The sequence below is a fragment of the Perognathus longimembris genome, chromosome 9, assembly GCF_023159225.1.
Source record: "Perognathus longimembris pacificus isolate PPM17 chromosome 9, ASM2315922v1, whole genome shotgun sequence".
NCBI lineage: Eukaryota > Metazoa > Chordata > Mammalia > Rodentia > Heteromyidae > Perognathus > Perognathus longimembris.
The window spans coordinates 17,110,121-17,135,010 of NC_063169.1; the positions used below are offsets into that span (position 1 = coordinate 17,110,121).

The 24,890-nt window shown below is 34.0% G+C and overlaps 1 protein-coding gene across 2 annotated transcripts in view; it reads left to right on the forward strand.

Annotated features, from left to right (window-relative positions):
• The window catches only part of Ascc3 (activating signal cointegrator 1 complex subunit 3), a 242,952-nt gene that overhangs the window by 81,159 nt on the left and 136,903 nt on the right, over window positions 1–24,890 (forward strand). For both annotated transcript variants that reach the window (XM_048353768.1, XM_048353767.1), the window contains exons 12-13: window positions 1,887–2,063; window positions 4,433–4,504. In XM_048353768.1, the coding sequence (XP_048209725.1) occupies window positions 1,887–2,063; window positions 4,433–4,504 (249 nt within the window). The remainder of the gene's footprint in view (window positions 1–1,886; window positions 2,064–4,432; window positions 4,505–24,890) is intronic.

The window sequence follows — 24,890 nt, forward strand, 5'->3', positions numbered from 1 at the left end:
ATCATTGCACATACTCATTGATGGAATGTCTAGTGCTTTGAACCTGTCAACACTTCTAGGAAGTGTTTTGTAATTAGAATGTGTCTCCTCAATTCTTCTTTATTTACATTTGTCATTTATCATAGTCTTCCTTGTAAACTTGCAATTTAAGATTCTGTCTTCATCTTTACCCCTCATTAAATCTTAATCTCCTTCACAGAAGTGTGTGATTTTTTTTCATATGTCTAAAGGAACAGTTCAGTATTCATACCTATTTTTATTTTAAAAACAAGGGTTTTTTATTGTTCCTTGTGATTACCTGATGTCCCCAGTAGATGGTAGTGTTTCACATCATACATCAGTATTTGTAAATAATATTGAAGGATAATAGCTATTCCGTGCAGTATAGATTCTGTGATCAAAATCACATGGTAGATTTAAGACTACACTCACTACACACTTAGAATGAGAAAAAGGGAAAAGATAATAGTATAAATAATCCCAAATATATTTAACAATATTGAACTAATGTTTAATTGTCCTCTTAACTAACTTTGCTTAGGGAAACATTCTCAAAACTAATTTTTTTAATTAAATTTTATTGTCAAGGTGATGCACAGAGGGGTTACAGTTACATGTCTAAGGCAGTGAGTACATATCTTTTCAAACTTGTTACCTCCAAACTAAAATTTTACATGAGGAGATGCATCCTAAAAGACTACCTACTCTTTAAGCAAAAGATAAAGAAAAATCTAAAAATAACTTTTATAGTGGCAATAAATGAATTAGTTTCTATAGTGTGTATATACAAATATAATTTTGAGATTTGCTGTAGGACATAAAATTCCAAATTATTCCTATTTCATATAAAGTTCTTCTTTCAATGTCTATTGTAATAATTATTCCTATTTCATATAAAGTCCTTCTTTCAATGTCTATTGTAATAATAAGATTGCTCTTTTACTTAAAATGTGGTGTTTTAAAGTAGAATTTTAGTGGAAAAGTCTCTTTATTTTTTTGCCATGGTGTCATGTATTTAATATCCAAGCAACTTAAAATATGTTCAGTAAACCTAATGTTTTAAATAATTTTAAGTCAAGTATCACTCTTCATATCTTTACATATCACCAAATGCACTACAAGGAATTATGGTATAATTAATTAAAATTATTTTATTTGCTGTATGTTGTAAAAGGGATTTCTTAAATAATAGATATGGTAACAGTATCCCATTATTTTGAATTTCTTTGCTTTTGGTGGGGTTTCATTTTGTATTTTCCTAGTGTCTGTACAATTTCTTCAGTGAAAATTAATTAGTGGTAAGATGTCTTATATGATTATCTACACTAATTTTCACCCAACTTCATCCATTTATAGAGATCCTCTCTATGGTTCTACAATTTTTGCATCTATATCTCCAGTACCCACATGTTAGATGCTAACCCAGTATTGATGTACATATGATTCTGGATGCATAAATTATTCATTCACTTTGTACTACTTTGCTTGTACCTCTTAGACTGAGCCAACTAGCAGCTCTTTAGAAATGTACTGTAAATTGGGAGCAGCAACACAGGGTCATAATGATGCATTTTTACCACAGAATTGAAGTTCTTTACTCATTTTTAGGCATATTAATTGTGACTAGAGAATTTGACATTTTGATTTTTAGTATACAGAATTTACTGAGATTATTTGATATAATTATATATGAAATTATTGTATTTTTAACTGTAGTAGTATTGAATAATGATTAGGACTTATGATCTACAAAGTTTTCATAAGACTTGTGGTTGACCCCTGACCTCATTTCTGTGTACTGTTTTCAGATGTGAAAGTATTTCTTAGTTGTACTAGTTTAAACTATATTTGATTAAAATAATCTTTAATTAAAATAATCTACCTAGGTTGAGTCTACACAGAGTATGATAAGGATTCTTGGATTGTCTGCAACCTTACCCAACTACCTTGATGTTGCTACATTTTTACATGTCAATCCCTACATTGGACTTTTCTATTTTGATGGCCGTTTTCGACCAGTACCTCTTGGACAGACTTTTTTGGGAATTAAGAGTGCAAATAAGGTAAATATTACTTTAATAGTTAGACTTTAATAGTTAGTTGACTTCCAGTTGAATACTTGTCTTAGATTAGTGACATAAAAGACAATTTCTATAGCACATAAACATGACATACTGAACAAAATCAAGCATACTTCTTCAAATATTGGTAGTAGAATAACTCTTCCTACAGAAAGTTTCTTATAATAGTTTTCCTTGCTATTTTCAACCTATGTTTTGTATTCTTGGCTGGTAACAAGTTCCAAAACATTATTTTAATTTAAGGACAGTGTAAAATAAGATCATCACTAATTAACTAAATAATAACAAAGTACAGTAAAACTCATAGGCAGTTGAAAAATCATTTCATGGGAACAGATACAAAGAAGAGATGGTATTGTGTTTAATGCTTCATGTTTATACTTACTAATTGTTTATATAACTGGAATCTTGAAAAATCTGTACTGTGCTTTAAAAACTTCCTCTATTCCTATCCTATGTACCATTTTCTTTGTTAGAGCCCATGTTATAGCAGTTGTTTTAGAACATGAAGGGATATTTTGTTTAAAGTTTATCATCTGTTCAACAACACATTTTCTTGGAGAATAGTTTTATGATAATACTCATGAGCCTTTGACCTCTTTTCTAAAAGAGAAAAACAGAATTGTGTTACTATGTTAAACTCTGTTTTCATGTATTACATTATTTCTTGTCTAGAACCAGTTTTACTTTAACAGACTTTATTGCTATATGCTATTGTTTCTACTAACACATATCAAAAATGATCATTACTAAAACAGATTATGTGTACTAACTACATTTGCATAAAAATGTTATATCTTTCAATGTACAAAGATCCTTTTCATATTATACACAAAGGATAGTTTTATTATATGTTTATGATATATATTAGCTTCATTGTTTTTAGGGCTCTTCTGTATTACTTGCTGCTTATTTTTTTCAGTACTGTCTTAATATATAATTATTTAGTTTATTTTAATGTAGCATTAGGTTGTGTATTACTGTTTCTAGATTGTTTTCAGCTTTATAATTTAAATGAGAACAGATGGTTATCACAGACAGATATTAAGAGAAGAAAATTATTTCAAAGGCTTGTCAGCCATCTTAAAGTTTATTTTCTTCCAATTTCATCATACAAATTGGTTAATCGCTTAATGCTAATTAAATTCAAAGTATTTTTTCATCACAATATGTTAACATTATAATCATTAACAAAATTGTTTTCAGTGATGAACTGCCATAATTATTTTGAAGGTTTAGAAATCTGACATTTTAAAAATTACATCTTATATACTGTAAGCAACAAATTATACATTGGTTATAAAGATTTTTTTCACTCTAAAGTTTATTAGTTTTTATGTTCAGTTGAAGCATACAGTTGGTAACGATTAAGCATTTCCACAGGGTGTTGTTAATATGTATTATAACCAGTTGTTACTTTGTCATTTATTATGAAAAGAAATGCTTGTGCTTTCTGAAAATTTCCTTCTCATGCTGGAGATAAGATTCAGTTTCTGTGAGAGAATATGAGAAAGCACTGTGAATGATACTTCCAATGTGAAATAATGACTTTGGCCAGAACTGAAAAAGCTGAAAAAGTTAATGGGCTTTATTTTAACAGCCAAATGGGGGCTAGGAATATGGCCTAGTGGTACAGTGCTTGTGCTTCCTATACATGAAGCCCTAGGTTCTATTCCTCAGCACCAAATATATAGAAAAATCCAGAAGGGACGCTGTGGCTCAAGTGGTAGAGTACTAGCCTTGAGCAAAAAGAAGCCATGGACAGTGCTTAAGCCCTGAGTTCAAGGCCCAGCACTGGCAAAAAAAAAAAAAAGTGAACAAAGTGGGTACAATTATTTTCTTTTCAAATAATTACTTGGAGTAAGTTATTCTTTATCATCCCATCTTGTTTAGTTACTGTCAGTCATAACATTTTAGAATTTTAAAATGTTTGCCTTATTGAGCCAAAAAAAAATCCATGTCATAGTAATTTTAAGTACAGGTGACTCTTCCTTAGGTTATAATTCTGTGTCACTTCGTATGCTACCTGTTGTAGTCTTCCGACTTTAAAAATCATAGATAGAAGAGTGGTCTTTTTAGAAAACTCAGAGAACTTTAACATTTTCTTTAGAATATCTGTAACTTAGCTAGTATAAAATCTTGGCACTTTCAAATTATACTCTGAAATGATGGCTTGAGATACTTTACTAGATTTTTTTTAATTGAATGTGTTTCTTATAGGTTGTACCATGTTGTTTGTTTTACATTAATTACTTCTGTGTTCTAATTACTCCCATTTTTTAATTACCTATATCTAGTAGAAAATTTATCATTGTTTCATTTTGTAATTTTCATTTTTTAAAACCTTAAAGATGCAACAATTGAATAACATGGATGAAGTTTGTTATGAAAGTGTTTTGAAGCAAGTCAAATCTGGACACCAGGTAAACTGAATTTATTTTATTTTTTAGATAAAGATTCTTGGTAAAAATTATTCTTGATTCTTCACTTAAAATCTTGAATTCTGAGATAATGGTTCAGAGCTTTCTTCTTTCCTTTATTTTCTTTCTTAACAGCAGAAGGGTTTGAACCTGGGGCCTTAAGCTTATCTAACATATCCCTTGGGCCTTTTTACTTTAGATTATTTTTTAGATAAGGTCCTACACTCTTTGTCAATGGCTGACCTTAGACAGTGGTCCTCCAATCTCCACCTCTTGTGTAACTGGGATTGCCATTATCTGCCTTGAATCTTTTTTTTTTTTCCTCAAATTTTTATTATCAAACTGACCGTACAGAGAGGTTACAGTATCATACGTTGGGCATTGGATACATTTCTTGTACTGTTTGTTGCCTTGTCCCTCATGCCCCCCTCCCTCCCCCCCTTTCCCTCCCCCCCCAGTTGTTCAGTTCACTTACACCAAAGAGTTTTGCAAGTATTGCTTTTGTAGTTATTTCTCTTTTTTTACCCTGTGTCTCTCCAATTTGGTATTCCCTTTGAATTTCCTACTTCCAATACCAGTAAACACGGTGGTTTCCAATATACTCAGATAAGATTACAGAGATAGTGTAGGTACAAACATAGGAAGGTGATACAAAACATTATCAATAATAGAAACTACACATACACATAGGATGTTGAAAGTAGTTACAACTGTGATATATCACTTGAATCTTGTTTTGAGAAAGAATCTTAGTAACTCTTTGCCTAAGCTAGCCTCAAATTGCAGTCCTTCCTACTCCCCTTAAAGCCGAGATTATAGACTAATGCCATTATATCTGGCATCTCAGAGGTCTTTCTTTTTGTGTGTGTGTTTGTTTGTTTTTTAATTTTATTGTCAAGGTAAAGTACAGAGGGATTACAGTTACATATGTTAGGTAATGAGTACATTTCTTGTCCAACTTGTTATCCCCTCCCTCATTTTTCTTCCTAGGTTTTATTTCTTAATAAGTGTTTCGGGCAATTGAGTTATCCTGTAAGTGATAAAATTCATAGATAATACTAATAGTGGGATCAATACTAATATTGTAGTCAGTATTAATATGGCATGCCATTATTCTGCTATTTTTATCAAATGTTTAAGAAAAATATTTTTGTTTGTCTGACTTATATAACTGTAATCCCTCTGAACATCACCTTTATAATAACAAAAATGCGTTAAAAATCACTAGTTTTTGCCTCAACTCACAATTTCAGCTCATATTTATTAATATTTGTTATTAAATTGAATGTTACTGTTCTTACTGTTTTTATCAAGTAGTATCAGCTGAAGTTAAATATACATAATAAATTTTGTATTGTTTATGTTATGGAAATGAAGCAGTTTGGAGCTGGGGTATGGTCAAGTTTTAGAATGCTTTCCTAGTATGTGCAAGGTCCTGAGATCATTCCTAGCACCATACTCACACACACACACACACACACACACACACACACGGCTTATGTCTTTTAGATATTTAATGTATCCCATGACCCTAATTTCCTATCATTTTTCTGGTGTTCCTATAGTTGCTCTAATCTATTTTATTTTCCCTGTTCCAAAATATGACCAAACAGTTAGTAGAAATAGAGTTGAAATGTGTGCTATACCTAAAGATATACTTAAGAAGTGTAATAAATAAGTTGTATATATATATATAAAATGCACTTTTAGCTTTTTGTGTTCCAATAGGTCAGTTATGAAGGAACATTTGTAAATTAGTTTCTACTACAGTAAATACTATTTGATTGTAATGAATTATCATGTCTTCAAATACTTAACATAATGAAGTGAGGATAATAAGAAATACAAAATACATTAGGACTATGTATCTCTAGGTGAAATTTGACTCTCATGCTGGTAATATTGTAAAGCTCAGGTCATTGCCTTTAAATTATGAGTACTGATCTGATAAAGCAATGGATCTTTTATATTGAAAGTCATCTCATGTTAGGAGTTCTTTTTTAAGATAACTTAAAAAAGAAAGTTTTACCATTTTCATTTCTTTAAATTCCCTATATTATGAATGACCTCAAGTTGAACTGCTAACTACTATTTGGCCCATAAAATTATTTTGTTCAGTGACCCTCAGCTTCTGCTGAATGTTTTTGCAAGTTTTCATCTCTGAAAATTGCAGGATAGGTACTCAGAAAGTAGGGCAACTATGCATTTTGATTTTGGAAGCTAAGGCAGACACCTGTTCCAAGAAGTATGGTACAATCCTTGGTTGATTTCATCACACAAGCCTTGGTAATTCATATTAGTTACTGATACAAGATTCATGTAGGTGTTTGTATTCAAGGTCTTAGAAAAAATTGTTTTTCCTTTTTACAATCTTCTTTCAGAGACACCTTACCTAAGCTGTAAAACTATGTTCTGTGTTTTTATTAGAAGGTCAAAGAATTCCCTAATACAAGGTACTTTCTAAATTGTGGGACCTTTTTTTCATTCAGAATTGAAGTTGAAGATAATGTCATCCCGGTCACAGGCTGTCTTTGTGTAAGGCTCCAAATGAATTAAATAAATGAATTCACATTCATCCATCTATCAGAGAATGAAAAATATAGAGTTCAACAATCCTTTTCACTTTCTCTGAAAAACTAGCAGCCAAATTAACGCATCAGTATTTTTTCTCACTGTCCTGACTGAAAAACATAACCATAGGTATATTATTTTAAGAGATTTCTGCTTAAATATTTTGTTATACATATAATCATGTGCATATATATGTGGGTGCATATATGTACCTGTCTTCTATTTGTCTGTCTGTCTCTTTCTCTATCATGAGACAGACAGAGACAGCAATTTGCTTCTGAAATTCAAAGTTTATTATTTTATGAATGTATTATTTTAACTAATGTCACATCAGAGTATTATTATTGAGAAGCCAGCTGTGTAGTCAATGAACATGGTTTTCTTGTTATTAAGGAGACTTTCTAACTTTTAACTCTTATTTTGTTACTTCCTAAATGTATCTTACCAGTTAGTATGCAGAAGTAAGAAATATGTAAATCAGTCTATTCTGTTCCTAGTGAATTTTTGCTTATACCACCTTAGCCACCTTTACTCTCTCAGCCCAAAACAAAATTCCTTCAGTTTATGTTGTTTTATCTTCAGGTTCTCTGGTGTCTTAGTTTTTTCTCTCGTTTGTTTTCCCTAAATACTTTGATTTTATTAAATTAGTATTAAGAAGATTGCAATATGTACTCATTTAAAAATGCAAATGATACTCAAGCAACTAAGTAGTTTTGATGACAGAAATTAACATCTTTATAAATATATAAATGAACTTGTTTAATTTTGCCCATTTGTGTTAAGTAAGAAAGAAATTACATGATGTTCAAAAGCCATGCTGACATTCTCTGATCATACTATTCCATGGGTTTCAGCATACCAATCTTCTAAACTGTGTGCTCATGTACTTAATAGATTTTATGTGCAGCTTTGCCGCAAAAGTATTAAAAACAGTAGGAGGCAGTTGTGTTCCACTCAGGCATGTGTGATGACAGATGGAGAAAATCTTTTCATGTTGATTTTCAACAGTCCTACTCTGCAAGACTTCAAGCTCTTCTTGGCTACTGGGAAATTAAAAGTTGGCGATTCAGCCTTTAATTTTGATCCATCTGCTCAAACTAATGAGACGTCTCATTTGTAAGCTTCTCTTTGTGTTACCAAATGCAAGTACAGCTTTATCATTCCTGTTAATAATTCCCCTCCTCCTGTGTAACTTGCAGAATCGGAAAATAATTGATGTCTTAACTCTACTGAGATTTTTTTTTGAAGCATAAACTTGGTTGCAATGGGTAGGAAAAGAAATTAGGAACTTCCTCAGATTATAACATATTTAGCAGGTTACGTTGCTTTTTTTCTTCCTGTTGTCAAGAAAAATTGAAATCATTTTTAGTAGCTTCTTACTCAAAATCTACGTCCAATTCAAAAATAAAAGGCTTTGTAATAATAAAGAAGGAAAAAGGATTTTAACATTTGGTTAATAAGAAACATTTTTTCCTCATTGTTTCTAAGCTTTTAGTAAATGTTTCTGTTTTAATCATAAACTCATCAGAAACCATCCTTAAAACTGCCCAATAATTACAAATTAATTTAATTTTCCTACCTTTGCCTCTTAGCAGTGTTTCTTAGGTTATAGGAAAGTAATTAATTATGTGCAATCAAAACAAATTGTCCTATGCTAACTTTAATGGAAATTTCCACTCTTTTTTTTTTTTTGCCGGAAAAAGGTTATATCCTATTTTTTCTGGTTGTATGTCAGTGTTTCAGTCATATCAAATTATTCTAGCATTATTACTTTTATCTGTAAATCTTTGAATTATCCTTTGTTCCTTTTAACCTCACAAGTCATAATCCCTAAGTAATGTTAAAACAATATTCTCTCTCTCTTCCCCTCTCTCTGTCTCTCTCTAACCAGTTAGTTTTTTTTTGTTGTTATTGTTCAAGGCTAGCCCTCTACCACTTGAGCCACAGCTTCACTTCCAGCTTTTTGCTGATTTAATGGAGATTAGACTTTCATGGACTTTTCTGCCTGGGCTAGATTTGGACAGCAAAGACATTTCTTCATCATCTTTATCTTCATCATCATCACTAAAAGTAGTACTACTGAAGGATTTTGGGGGGGGGGGCGTGTATCAGTCCTGGGAAATGCAGTGTTGGAGCACTGTCACTGAGCTCTTTCACTCAAGGCTAATCTTCTACACTTGAGCCAGCAATCCATTTCTGGCTTTTTTTTTTTTTTTTTTTTTGGTAGTTAATTGAAGATAAGTGTCCCATGGCCTTTTCGGGCTGGCTTTGAGCCTTGATCATCAGATCTCCGTCTCCTCATTAGTTAGGATGACAGGTACCACAGCCACCCAGTTTTCCAGTGTTGTTTTTTTTTTTAATTTTAAGAAAACTAAAGGAATCATTCCACAAAATTTTTATACTTTTGACATCCTTGAGTCTATCTTCTTCCTCTTTCCCCCAAAACACTTCTGTTGAGTCTTATATCAAAATGAGATTTACTAGCCCTCCATTATTTATAGTATGGTTTTGGCAATGTTGAGTTCTGTGTTTTCCACTTTAATTAGTATTTAAATATTTTTGTAGAATTTTTTATTTTTCTCTTATAGTTCCATATGTCTAGTATATGAGTTATTGATACCTTTGTATCTTTTCCAAGGATGAGGAGAAGGAATTGAGGTTACTCATTTATCCATTTACTCATTCTCCTAGTTAACCATTATTTAGATTTTTTTCTAGAGTTTTTATTCGCATGTATTAGTTGTACAAAGAGGTTTTATTGTAACATGTCTGTACATGAGAGGTGTTTAGTATAAGGAGTTGAATTTCCCACATGCATCATAAATGATCAGTGTTTGAGAGTCAATACCACTATTTTGTTAAAGTGAAAGCCAAATGAATATTAACTTTATAGAAGGAATTTCAGGTACAATATAATGAAAATTGACCAATGATAATTTAATTTTACATTTAGAAAGTAGATTTTTTTTTTTTTTTGGCCAGTCCTGGGCCTTGGACTCAGGGCCTGAGCACTGTCCCTGGCTTCTTCCCGCTCAAGGCTAGCACTCTGCCACTTGAGCCACAGCGCCGCTTCTGGCCGTTTTCTGTATATGTGGTGCTGGGGAATCGAACCTAGGGCCTCGTGTATCCGAGGCAGGCACTCTTGCCACTAGGCTATATCCCCAGCTCAGAAAGTAGATTTTTAAAATTAGATTCAATCTTCAAGAGCAATGATGTCTTGGTCCTCTCAACTCTAGCTTGATTTTGTCATTGGTGTTCTATATAGTTGGGATATTGTCTGATGCCCATTTTCAGTAGAAATTAATGCTCTTTGTAAGATTATACTCAGTGTGTTGGCTTAGTCTCAAACTCTTTTTTTTTTCTTCTTTTGGCCAGTCCTGGGGCTTGGACTCAGAGCCTGAGCACTGTCCCTGGCTTCTTTTTGCTCAAGGCTAGCACTCTACCACTTGAGCCACAGCGCCACTTCTGGCTGTTTTCTGTATATGTGGTGCTGGGGAATTGAACCCAGGGCTTCATGTATACGAGGCAAGCACTCTTGCCACTAGGCCATATTCCCAACCCAGTCTCAAACTCTTGAACTCAAGTGATTCTATCTTTTTAGTCTCATGAGAAGCTGGGCCCATGCCATTATATAGCTGATATCACTGTTTAACTCTCTTTTCTGGCCTTTATATTCTAAATTCCTCCTGGCTTTTTTCTGTCTTGTAAGTCTTTTGCCATTTACTTGTGGGTTTTTTTTTCTCAATATACCATACCAGGTGTGCATCGCAGAGCAAAATTGTTCATCTAATGGCTATAAAGAATAAATAGAAGAAAGTTCCAAGGTCTCATAAACCCTATCAGTGGCACAACTCCAATGACCTAAGGACCTCCCACAAAGCTCCACCTATCAAACATCCTACAGTCTCTCAGTAGCACCATCCTGGCCCAATTCTTTCAAACATCATTTTAGGGAGGATAGTTAAGATCTAAATTATAGTATTTCCTAGCACTTAATAAACATCTGTTTAGTATTTGTTGAATAACTGCTCATAATATAAACATACATAGATATTTATTTTTATGATCAGGAAAAGTTAAATGTTTAAAACAACTAGTCAAATTAAATATTTTGAAAAGAGATTTGCTTCCAAATGTGAAAGAAAAGCTTTAAACTCCAGGAAAGCAAAATTATTTCTAAACTTAGTGCATCAGAACAATGTGAGTCCATTTTATCTTTAGGGAAATCAACACTCAAAAGAATCTATACAAAGGAATGTTATACTTGTACCCCTACCTGTCCAAAATCATGCTTCTAGAGCAATCCATAGGTACCTTTTAGTTGCGCACATAGTAACTGCTACATTCAGCAGGCCATCACTGGCTTATGGTTCACAGGCTTGACTTTAATTTATTCTTAAGTTTTTTCATGAGTTTGTTACAAAGAAATATCTCAGTGTATAATCTTCTTTACCTATTGAAGTGATTGCTATTAGAACATTCAAAGTTGTGAAGCAAATTGTTAAATACTTTTACTGTTTACAAATACAGATTTTATGTAGTTCCTTATTCTAACTTGTCTTAATGACGAGAATTAAACTACTTTAAAGTTTCTGCTGGGAGGCTCAGATTATACATAGAATACATTCTCTTGTCAGAGGAGTTGTCCTGAGGTTGTAGTAGGGGAGAAGTGTGTTCTTTGGAAGGCAGAAAAGAAATTTGGATCTACAGTTCTACTTCAATGCTCTTTTTCTTTTTTGTCATTTGTTGTGTTTCTAATATATTGAGTGACTTCAATGGAGTTTGTTGGGAAAAAGAATCCCACAGCCAAAAACTTAAAACATTGCTTTATAGCACTAGTTTTTCATAATGTGCATAAATATTGATAATTTCTGCTTTATGATGATGCCAGTAGATATTGATTAAGCTTTTCTTACAAAAGTGAGTTTTGGTCTTCTATTTTTTCATGTATGGATTATATCAAACCCAGCAATTTTCACTTATGGGCCTGGAAAAGAACTTGGTTATGAATTAGACATACTGGGAAGATGCTAATTGGGTCTGCTGGAAGTTTTTAAACATTATCTTTTATTTACTAGATACTCAAACTTCCTCTCTTCACTCAGATTAGTTACATAGTCAAGTATTTGCATGTGTGATAAGGCATCTATAACTGAACATGTGAACTCTGTAAACTAGAGCTGAATGAGAAAATAGAGGGTCTGCCTTTCCAGACATTACTTTACCCCCACTGTATGGACTTTTGTTTCCAATTGTTAATTCTTTTGTATGTGTGTTGGTACTAGGGCTTACGTTTAGGGTTTCTTGCTTTCAGCTGGCTTTTCTGCTTAAGGTAGGTAGGTACTCTACCCCTTGCTCCACACGTCCATTTATGGCTTTTTTGTGTGGCTAATTGGAGATAAAGTCTTTCAAATTTGTCTACACAGACTAGCTTCAAACCTCCATGTTCAGATCAGAGCCTCCTGATTAGCTAGGACTACAGGCATGAGCCACCAGCCTCCTCTGCCTTGCGAATTCTTTATATATTATGGTTTCACAGTATTGCTTTCTGTACTGTACTGGCCAAAACAAAGTCAAGCATCTTATTGAAATACTTTTAATATAATTGTGGTGGGTATGTTATAAAATTGCTATAATTGACAAAGGAGAAATAGGCATGTACATATATCTTAAAATAAATTTATATCATAATATAACCTACCTATAATTTGAATTTATTGTAAAATAAATTATAGAGATTGTTTACTTGAAAGATGCATTCTACTTTTTCCCCTTAAAATGTAGTCTGTGCATATTAAATCATATTTTTTAAATCTTTTGAGTCCTTAATAATTTTTATTGTATGAAAAATATCTTTTTTGAGCTTTTATTTTTTATTTTTTTACAGTGGTTTAGAAATTCTTTTTTTATTATTTTTTTATTTTCAAACTGATGTACAGAGAGGTTACAGTTTCATTTGTTAGGCATTGGAGACATTTCTTTTACTGTTTGTTACCTCCTCCCTCATTCTATGAAAAATATCTTAAAGACAACATTTACCAGAACATTATTTTATCATTGAACATATTAAAGCATCATGAAGTGTATCAAGTCCTAAATGTTTGTTGACAGGTTGGAACACAAAGTCTTTCATAGTACCCATGTCAAGTATTTAATGATGTTGCAAGAGACCAAAACATAGGCCTCCTTGCTGCCCTGGGTGTGCTATCTCCTACCCCCCCTCAACATACACAATAACTAATATTTTTATTTAATCCGTTAGTGTCCTGAAAAGAGAAGAAAACGCTGTGGTATGTTAGTCTATGGCCCATGGAAAAATCTGTACCATTGCAATAATTTTCACTTATGGTTCCTTTTCTCAGTGTAGTCCTTTTAGAAAAATGTATGTTCTTTCAGTTACTAAAATTTTTAACTTTTTAAAAGATTGGATGCCACGTAATGACTTTTAAGTTCAAGTTTCTAACTGACTAGAGTGGTGTTCAAATTGATACATCTTTGAAAATGTACTCATATTAAACTGTACAATCAAGCCAAGAACACTTTAGTCCTGAAACGTATCTAAATTTAAACCAATTATTTTTGCCTTAATTTAAGCAAATTATCTTGCTTGAATATCTAATTTTTAATATTAAAAATGTATAAAGACTGCTGGGGATATAGCTCAATGATAGAACACTTGTCTAGCATTCAGAAAGCTGTGGGTTCAGTTTCTATCACCGGCAAAAGAAAGAGGGAGGGAGCATAATGAATATGTAATATCTAGGTGCTGGTGGCTTCCAACTATATTCCTATGTATTTGGAAGATTCAAATAGAGAAGATCTCAGTTTGAAGCTAACCTGGACAGAAAACTTACCAAAAATCCTTACTCCATAGCTTAGTGCATTCATGCATGCCTCCATCTCAGAGGAAGAAGCTGGACATGGTGTCAGGTAATGTCATCCAGAACAGGGAGCCTGAAATAGGCATGTTGTGGTACAGGTACTCTCCTTTTTTGACAATGACATAGTTTCAATTGTGGTCCAGGCACCCTCTTTTCCTGAAAATGACATTAATTTCATTTTCTTCATCTCTGAATGGGTACTCCATTGTGGAGATATACCACCTTATCTTCATCCATACACTGCTTGTTGAGTATGTAGGCTGATTTTCTAGCTTGGCTGCTGTGAATAGTGCTGAAATGAAAATGAGTATCCAGATATATCTATAGTATGTTGACATACATTCCTTCACATATGTGTCCAAGAGAGGTATAACAGAGTCATACTGTACTTGTTTTTTATTAACTTTTTCAGAAATAACTGTCCTAATTTTCATACTGGCTGTCTAGTTTATAGTTTTGTTTGAATCTTGCTGTATAGCTCAGGCTGGCCTGGAACTTGCCTTGTAGACCAGGCTGGGCTTCAACTGATTCAGTCTCCTCAGTACTGGCATTGAAGTTAGGTACGATCATACCTGGGTTATTTATCATTTTTGAACAAGTATCCTACCAACAGTGTATAAAAGTGTCTTTTTCTTTTTTAAAAAATTTTATTTATTTATTTATTTTTGTATTCTCAAACTGTTGTACAGAGAGGTTACACTTTCATACATTAGGCATTGGGTACATTTCTTGTACTATTTGTTACCTCCCCCCTCATTTAACCTTTCCCCCATGAGTTCAGTAGATTTACACCAAACAGTTTTGGAAGTATTGTTGTGTAATCGTTGATCTTTTTTACCCCGTGTCTCTCGATTTTGGTATTCCCATTCAGTTTCCTTGTTCTAATACCAGTGTACACAGTTTCCCATTTACTCAGATAAGATACAGAGATAGTGCAGGTACAACCACAGGAAGGGGATACAAGAGGACCATCAACAATAGAAGCTATGATTTCACATCGCATGTTGAAAGTAATTACAACAGTGATATAACAGTCGTTTCCATAACATGGAGTTCATTTCACATAGCATCATCTTATGTGTTCATAAGGGTATAGCTATTGGGCTCTTGTGATCCTCTGCTGTGACTTGCCTAAACCTGTGCTAATTATTCCCTATGAGGGAGACCATAGAGTCCATCTCACCCCAGTAAGAATGTCCTATATCAAGAAAACTAACAATAACAAATGTTGGAGGGGATGTGGCCAAAAAGGAACCCTACTTCATTGTTGGTGGGAATGTAAACTGGTTCAGCCACTCTGGAAAGCGGTATGGAGATTCCTCAGAAGGCTAAACATAGAACTCCCCTATAACCCAGCAGCAACACTCTTGGGCATCTACCCAAAAGACCACAAACAAGAATACACTAAAGCCTCCAGCACAACAATGTTCATCGCAGCACAATTTGTCATAGCTAGAATTTGGAACCAACCCAGATGCCCCTCAGTAGATGAATGGATCAGAAAAATGTGGTACATATACACAATGGAATTTAATGCCTCTATCAGAAAGAATGACATTGCCCCATTCGTAAGGAAATGGAAGGACTTGGAAAAATTATACTAAGTGAAGTGAGCCAGACCCAAAGAAAGGTGCCTTTTTCTTCATGTACTAACCAATGTTTCTTATTTTATGCTTATTTTGAGAATAACCATTCTTACTGGAATAACACAATTGTAGTTTTAATTTGCATTTCATTAATGGCTAATAATATTGATTATTTTTTCATTTGTTGGACATTTGTATTCTTTTGAGAAGGGTCTGTTGAGATTGTGTGCTCGTTTTTTAAGTGGGTTTTAGTTACACTTCTGGTTCCATGTACACATATGTGCATGTGTGCGTGTAGTGGTTATTAATCATTTTCCAGATGAATAATTGGCACATATTTTGACCCTTCTGCACATATTTTCTCTTCTTCACTCAATTGGTTATTTCCTTTGCTATGCAAAAGATATTTAGTTGATATAACCTCACACAATTCTTTCTTGTACTTAATATGTCTTGGTGGTTTTATCCTGTACCAAAATCTTGTATTCTCTTGCATTTTTCCTACTAGTTATGTAGTCAGACTTTGCATTTGGACCTTGAGTTGGTGATTTTATATAGCAAGATGATTTTATGTAGTAAGAATGATTTTATCATTTTTCACTAGTGTATGTTTTACTTGTTTTTGTCAAGAATCATTTCCCCATAGATACCATTGTTCATTTGGCCAGATTTTATACTATTTCATTTTGACTACTATGTCTCTGTAAGAAGTCTTGAAATTTGGTATCATGATACCTCCAGTTGTGTTTAAGTTTGTTTTGACTGTTCAGGGTTTTCTGTGTTTCCATTTGAATTTTAGGATTGTTTTTTCTAGTTCTCTGAAGAACTACTAGTATTGGTATTTTGGTTGGAATTTACATTGTCAGTTGGATCTGACAAAACTCCAAGAAAAGCAATGTAGGGAGGAAATACTTATTTTGGCTCCTAGTTTTAAATTTTTCAGCACATCAAGGTGGAGAGGGCTCAGCAGGACAAAGAAGCTCATCTCATTGTGGCTGGAAACATAGAATGCCTGAGCTCTAACAGGCTTTCTCTTTTTTTCCTGTTTCATTCCGTCTGAGTTCTCAATATATAGGTTAGTGCAGCCATGATATACCTCCAATCCTTAATCTCTCTAGAATTTGCACAGACACAGTCAGAAAGGTGCTTTACTAATCTGGACACTAATCAATCCAATCAAGATGATAATCAAGATTTACCATCACAAGGGGGCTTTCTGCATTTTGGTCATCTTCAGTTTCTCTTTATCAGTGACTTATAATTTCATTTTGGAAGTCCTCAATTTCCTAGGGTTTTCTTTTTGTCAATTTGCATGGTTGATGGTTTTTTTGTTGCTATTGTGTGTGTGGATGAGAAGCCTTTCTTAATTTCTTAGGTTTAACATAAAAATGCTACTGATTTTTGCGTGTGTTGTATGCTGTAACTTTTCTGAATTAATTTATCAGTCCTACCAATCTTTTATTAAAGTGTCTAGAATGCTTTATTTATGTGCATTGACAATGTATTATAATACTTTGTTAATAAATTTGATTAATGTAGTTCATTTTTAATGTATGTAGCTTTGATTTAGAAACTGCCTTTGACTTCAAAGTCCAGAATTTTAGAGCTCTGTGTGTATGTGCACACATACACATTTTCTTAACAGTATCAAAACACAATCTGCATTTTAGCTTAGTAAATGATAAATATAAAGTTAATCATGCTCTTGACTATTGGCACTTACCTGAGTATTTCATATTTTATAAATGTGTCAATGAAAATGATTAACTTACACTCTGTCCTGATTTATAATCTTTTAATTTCAAATAACTGCTGGGGAGAAAAAGATTTTTGTGGAACTTTACTTTCTTTAACACTGGAATTTCAGCATCCACTTATCTGGTATAACAAAGAATCACCAAAATTAGTTAACTGTAAGAACCTGTGGAAAGAGTATGACTTGAAGTAATGTAGGCTTGCTTTGAAAGGTCTAATCTGAGGTTAATTTGTGACTCTTGAATGAGTTGCAAATTATTAAAACTTTCTGAGCTTCAGTTATCACTTACAGAATTCTGATAAAATTAGCTACCTCATTGGGTTGTTCGTAATAAGGTACATTTGTATTGTACCTAATACTGGACCTACCACAAACTAGCCCTTAAGGAATGAAGGAATGATGTTTTTTATCACTGGCCCTATGTTGGGCTCGGGTACTCTTCTTTCCACACTCCCTTTCACGCCCTCTCCCCTAGTCACCCGGCCCGCAGATGAAGCTAGGGTGAAGCGGGGGGAGTCAGCACCGCCTGCCCCGCGGTGGCCTGGCCGAGAATGTGAGGCCGCCCCCTTTAGACAAAGTCAGGCATACACATGTCTCGGGGTCAGCTTCTTAGAGCGAACTAACTTTATTGAGACAAGGGTAATGGGAGATGATTCCGAGGGGCGGGGATTGGCCAGGATGCCGATAGGCTAAAAGCTGTCACATGATCTCCCCTTGAGCTAACCACTCGAGCGCATGGGCTGGCTGGAGTGTTGGGGGCTGGGTGCAAGGGTGAACCCAGAAAGGGCAGCCTGCTTCTGCATTCCCCCAGGGCTTGGGGGAGGGGCATCAAGCCTAAGGGCCAGATCCCAACAGCCCTAAGATTGGAGAGACCTGTGTATGTCTTGTGACAACACAGGACATAAATATGATCCGTATGGTGAGAGTGATTAATTTTCTCAGGGGGAATTAGAGAAGAAACATTAGAAATAGGTCTCTAAGTTACTCCAGTGGAGTTCTAAATAAAATCATGGTTAAATACCTAGAAACATACAAATGCATGAAGGTTTTGTTTTGTTTTGTTTTGTTTTTTTTTTTGCCAGTCCTGGGCCTTAAACTCAGGGCCTGAGCACTGTCCCTGGCTTCCTTTTGCTCAAGGCTAGCACTCTGCCACTTGAGCCACAGCACCACTTCTGGCAGTTTTCTGTATAGGTGGTGCTGGGAAGTTGAACCCAGGGCCTCATGTATACGAGGCAAGCTCTCTTGCCACTAGGCCATATCCCCAGCCCTGCATGAAGGTTTTAAGCAACAAGAAGAGGAATCTAAAAAGAGAACAGCAGAACATTCCTATCAATGTTTAGATTCCTAATTTACTTAGCAAGCCTATGTGTTACATGGTTTTGTGTGGTGTTAGTTACACACATGCACATGAAAGCAGAATTGTTTTAATTTTAACTCTCAAAACCTATACTATATGCATTTAGTCATTGAGAATAATTTACTTATTTTTATTTCCTTGATAATGGTGCTAATATCAGCTGAAACAGATTTTTCACAAAGGTTCCTGGCAAGACTAGTGCTGTCTCCTTGGGACTTGTTGGAAATCAATTGCTGCCCTAGACCTACCTAGTTTGAAAGAAGTAAAGGAAAAAGAATAGCAAATCACCCAAGGAAGTTCAGTTTTCAAAATATGAGAGCCATTCCTTTGCTAAGACTCAGGTCTTATCATTGTCCTGGGATACATAGTAATTCTATTTGAATTCTTGGAAAAACAAGAATTGAAGAGATTAAATAATTTACTCTAAATCACAATGCTATTCGTTAATATTCTAAATTAGAATATTAGTTTTTTTTCAGATAATATGCCCCTGTTTTGAATACATTCGGAAATGAGTTATTTATTGTCAAAGTGATGTACACAGAGGTTACAGTTTCATATGTTAGGCATTGGATACATTTCTTGTACTTTCTTCCTTCATTCTCCCCTCTCTCCTCCCCCTTTACCTCTCCCCCCATGAGTTGTTCAGATGGTTTACACCAAACAGTTTTGCAAGTATTGCTTTTGTAGTCATTTGCCTTTTATCCTGTGTCTCTCGATTTTGGTATTCCCTTTCACTTTCCTAGTTCTAATACCAGTATATACAGTTTCCAGTGTACTCAGATAAGATACAGTGATAGTACAGGTACAACCACAGTAAGGGGATACAAGAGGATCATCAACAATAGAAGTTACGGTTTCACATGGCATGTTGAAAGTAATTACAACAGTAATATAACATTAGTTAGTTTCCATAACATGGAGTTCATTTCACTTAGCATTATCTTATGCATTCATAGGGACATAGCTATTAGGCTCTTGTGATCCTCTGCTGTGACTAGCCTAAACCTGTGCTAATTATTCCCTATGAAGGAGACCATAGAGTCCATGTTTCTTTGGGTCTCACTCACTTCACTTACAATAATTTTTTCCAAGTCCTTCCATTGGAAATGAGTTATTTAAATGTTGTAGTTGTTTTTTAACGATTATCTAAATTTTTACCCATTCATTTATTTTAGTCAGCATTTTCTGTGAAGAATTTTTTTCTATGAGTTGGAAAACTGGTTTCTGTAACTGTAACCCCTCTGTACATCACCTTGACATTAAATTACCCCCCCCAAGAAGAAAACTGGTTTTGTCAAACATTTTTACCTTGAATACTGTATATACTGGTGTATATTACACCATTTGGTGTAAAACAACTGAACAACTCTTGGGAGGAAAGGGAAATGGGAAGTGGGGAGGGAGAAAATGAGGGAGGAGGAAACAGATTGTACAAGAAATGTACCCACCGCCTTACATATGAAACTGTAACCCCTCTGTACATCACTTGACAATAAATAATTTTTTAGGAAAAAAATAAGCGGTTTGACTAAAAGCACAATTGTAAAGTCTTTTTAAAAAATACAGCCTAACAAATGTCAAATAAAAGTACTAACAGTTTTGTCAAACAATTTAACCTTGCTGTCTTTTTTGGTTCTAATCTTACATTTTCATCTCATTTTGATGACATACCCATTTAACTACACCTCAGTTACTAAAAAAATACTTATAAATTTTTTTGAATATTTTTATTTTTTCAGTGGTACTAAATAAATGATGCTGTCCTGATATTTATAATTTAAATTGGTTTGTTTATATTAATCTGTGAACCATAAAATCAAGTATGTTTATAAATGCAAACCTTGTAATGACTTCCAGTGAAGTTTCCCTATAGAAAATTATCAGTAAAAAAGAGTTTGTTTTATTGAACAAGACATGATGGATTCTTTAATAAAAAAGAAATTACATTGTTAAGCTGTAACTAATATTTCTCTTGGCTACAGTAGAAAATAATTTACAAAATGGCAAGTGGACAATTCAAACTGAAATAATTAATGAAATTAGGGTCATATTTTATGTTCCTGTGTGTTCTCCCTATCTTTTATTTCAATATGATTTACATAATGTGACAGTTGAATTATGGAGAATAGAAATGTGGTCCTAATATAAAATTGGCTTGTCTGGAAAATGATCTTGCAGCTATACAAGCTTTATAAAAAGACCTTTAAATTTAATGGTATTTTGTATGTATAGGCAAATAAAGTTATATATAACTTACCTTTGTTTTTTGATGCTTGTATTTATTTAACTTTTTTATCTTTTCAACTTTAGAGAAGAAAATGAAGTTGGTTATAATTACTGATAATTCCAAATGATAGAGCAGTTGTTATCTCATGGTTAATAATTTGGTCTCTAGATCCCACCTCTAGGTTTGTTGCTCAGTTTATTTATGGAAAAGACTCAGAAATCGGAAGATTAATGCGGGGTGTGTGGGGGGGGAACCTTGGAAGACAGTGTACTTCAAGCTCAAACACTAAAAATACCAAAGCTAAGTATTAGAAAGCTGTGCATCTTGCACCAACTTCTACAGCCACAGAAGGTTGTAGATGACCATAGATATTCTCTCCTCTTCAGTAGTAATGCACTGGCTGTAGCCTTGAAGCATTTGTATTATTGGGCTTCTGGGCTTAGTATAAGGGCTGAAAGTAGGTGTTACAGAATTAACTAGCAATACAACTCTTGGGTGTTTATCTAAAAGATTACAAATCAGAATACAGTAAAGCCAGTTGTACAGTTATGTTCATTGCTGCACTATTCATCACAGCCAAGATACAGAAAGGTCCCAGATGCCCCTCAATATAAAAATGGATAAGAAAATGTGGTAATGTATATACACAGTGGATTTTTACTAATCCCTTAGGAAGAATGGTATTGTATCATTTTCAAAGAAATTGACAGACCTGGAAATAAAATACGTGAAGTGAAGTCAGGCCCAGAGGTAAAGGATGTATGTTCTCTCTCATAGGTGGAAAGTAGAACTAATTTAAAAATATAAAAATAAACACACATGAGCTTGTATGCAATTACACATAAATGTATTAACTGAAGTATAGTATTTGTAGGGGAGAAATCAAAGTGGAATTCTTAAAAACACAACAACAACAACAAAAACCAGCCCAACAAAATGAATACCTGGAAACCAGCACTTGAAAGATACAGAGGGAAAGTTAAAGGGAGTAGACAAATGAAGAAAAGAAGGTGGGAACACAGTGATAATATTAGTGCATGTCCTATGAATCTAAGAAATTGAGGGGAGGTGTTGGGTTGAGAGATGAGAGGGAATGATAGAAGAGGTGATATTGACCAAAATTCATTGTACGTATGAACTGATTTATTGAATAGTAACTCCTTTATACAGTTAGGATAAAAATATAATTGAAAAAAGTACGTTGGGATGAGTGAATGGACCCACTAACTCCATTTTTATGGCTTCTAATTTCCATAATTATCCCTTTGGTTTAGCTGCCTCTTATTTGTAGTTTTATTTCCCACAGTACTGATACAGGCATTTCATGAAAGTGGCCATGTTTGGTCTATGTTAATAATATTTTGACCATGCTTAGCCAACAACTACCAAGTGAAAATAGTTTTTGAGCCATCATACTAATTCTCACCTGTAATGAGAAACTGTTTTTCAGTTCTCTTTAAAATTTTTTTTATTATCTGTAAGTAGTTGTCCAGAAGAGCTACTGTTCAACAAATCTGTTGATGAAGACGAAGCTTCTTGATCTGTTATCCTTTTCATTATTCTTCATCATTCCTCCCACTCCTATGTGTTTCTTAATTTTGTGGCATTTACATTAAATTTAAACATCTTCTCTCCCCTTCTTCTCCTCTTGACTCATCTACCCCTTCCCCTTGATTCCACCATCCACCATTTGAATACCTTTTCCCCAGTATTCATTTCATTGGACTATGAGTTAACCTTTGTAAGGAATTACACCACTTGAATTCTTGCCAGAAAATAATGTATCTTGGGTAATACTTGTCTTCAGTTTTTTTTTTAACTTTCAAATACTAAAAACAAGAGGGGTTATAGTTACATAAGTCAGACAAAGAGTACATTTCCTTCTGGATAATGTCACCCTTCCCTCTCCTAGTTTTTTCTTCCTATACCACTCACAAGTTGTATAGTTCTTTTTCAACATTGTGTCCAGTGAGTACCATTGATTCATTTGTTCACACTTTGTCCCTCTATTTCTGTGCCTCCTTTTATACTCCCAAAGGGATACAGACAAGACAAAAATAAAAATAAAAAAACTAAAACAAAAAATAGCAAAAAAAACCCCCAACAAAACTCGTTTCCACTCCATAGATTTCATTTCAGTAAGTATTTTCTTGTATGATCAGATGCAAATAGGCATTGTGTCTTTTTTCAGTTTACTTAAGTGTTAGTAATGACTGTGCTCAGAAATATTTGAATAACTTAGTAAATTAATAGAAAATAACAAACTCATTTTAATTACATTTTTTTCCAAGATTTAACATTGGGAACTAGTAAGGTTTAGTAGGTAATAAAATTTGTTATTATATAAGAGAAAAAAAAATCTGCCCTGTCAAACTCACACTTGAAATGTCCCAGCCTTTTGCCAGAGATAAGTTGATAGAATTTGACAGAATTCAATCTGGTGAATCTTCAGTAAGACATTATGGTTAATAGAACTTTCCATCTTACTTAATCTCAAACAGCTTCTGTCAGTAATTATGAGAATATCACTATTTGAATTTAAATAGTAGGTGAATGTCAAAGACTCGATCAAGATCAGATTTTATTTTTTTACTTTATGTAGAAAACGCAATAGCTGTTCAAAAACCTATAAAACCTATGTACATACCATTTTTTGTAGTCATTATAAAGAAATTCTTTTGGCCAGGAATATAAATAAAAATAAAAGAAAGGAGCAGTTAGTGCCTCACATTTACTGCCTGTTCAATGTTAGACTATATGCCTAGTATACATGAGATTCAATCATCAGCTCTGCCCTTAGCTACTTCCCAAAACCCTTTCTATTTCTATTTGTATTTATATTTATTTTAATATATTGTAAATACATTCATATCAGTAAATTAGAGTTCTGATAAAATGTAAAATCTCAAGCTTTCATACCTCAATGACATTAATTTGTGTTAATTTTCTTCAAATGACTTTTTATGCTATTTTTATCTTCTCTAAATTCATTGAGTAATTTCCTCTGAGGTACTTCTGGTTTTCTCCAGACTATCTGTTCATATTTATAAGAATATTACTCAGGAGCCCAAGTTATGAGGATCATGGTTCGAAGCCAAGTCTGGGTAACAAAGTTCTGTGATAATCTTATCTCCAATTAACCAGCAGAAAACTGAATGTGGAACTGTGGCTCAAAATAATAAAGTGCTAGCCTTGAGCAAACATGTTCCAAGGCAATGCCCAGACCCTGAGTTTAAACCCCATGACTGAAAAGAAAACAAAACAAAAAAGAAGAATATTAGTTACAAGAGGCTTTATTCCAATGTGAACTTTGATCAGCATTATGTATGTGGGAAATTTTCTTGGTTTATACACTGTTTTCCATTCCTGTGAGAAAATACCTGAAATAATGTTTTTTTGTTTTTTTTTAAGGGAAAGGTTTCTTTGGGGTTGTGGTGTCAATTCATTCATTTTTTTTTTTTTTTTTTTTTTTTTTTTGGCCAGTCCTGGGCCTTGGACTCAGGGCCTGAGCACTGTCCCTGGCTTCTTCCCGCTCAAGGCTAGCACTCTGCCACTTGAGCCACAGCGCCGCTTCTGGCCGTTTTCTGTATATGTGGTGCTGGGGAATCGAACCTAGGGCCTCGTGTATCCGAGGCAGGCACTCTTGCCACTAGGCTATATCCCCAGCCCCATTCTTGATAGGTTTTCGAATCTATGACAAGGCAGCTCATAATGGTATGGAACATGTGATAGAGTTAAGCTGCTTACTTCATGTTCTTTGGAAAGCAAAATGATGAGAGAGGAAAAGATCAGCAGCCCACCTTCCCTTTGAGGACTTGCCAACAGTTACAGACCCCACTAGGACTCTACTTGTTAAAGTTTCCTTCACCTTCCAGTATGGAGACTAAGCTTTTAAAAGTGGGCTTTTGAGGAACTGTTAAAATTTACACTATTATAGCCTTTTCCCTTTGGCCCCTAAAGGCTCGTGTCTGCCAAACCATATAAAATGCATTCGGTCCACCTCCAATA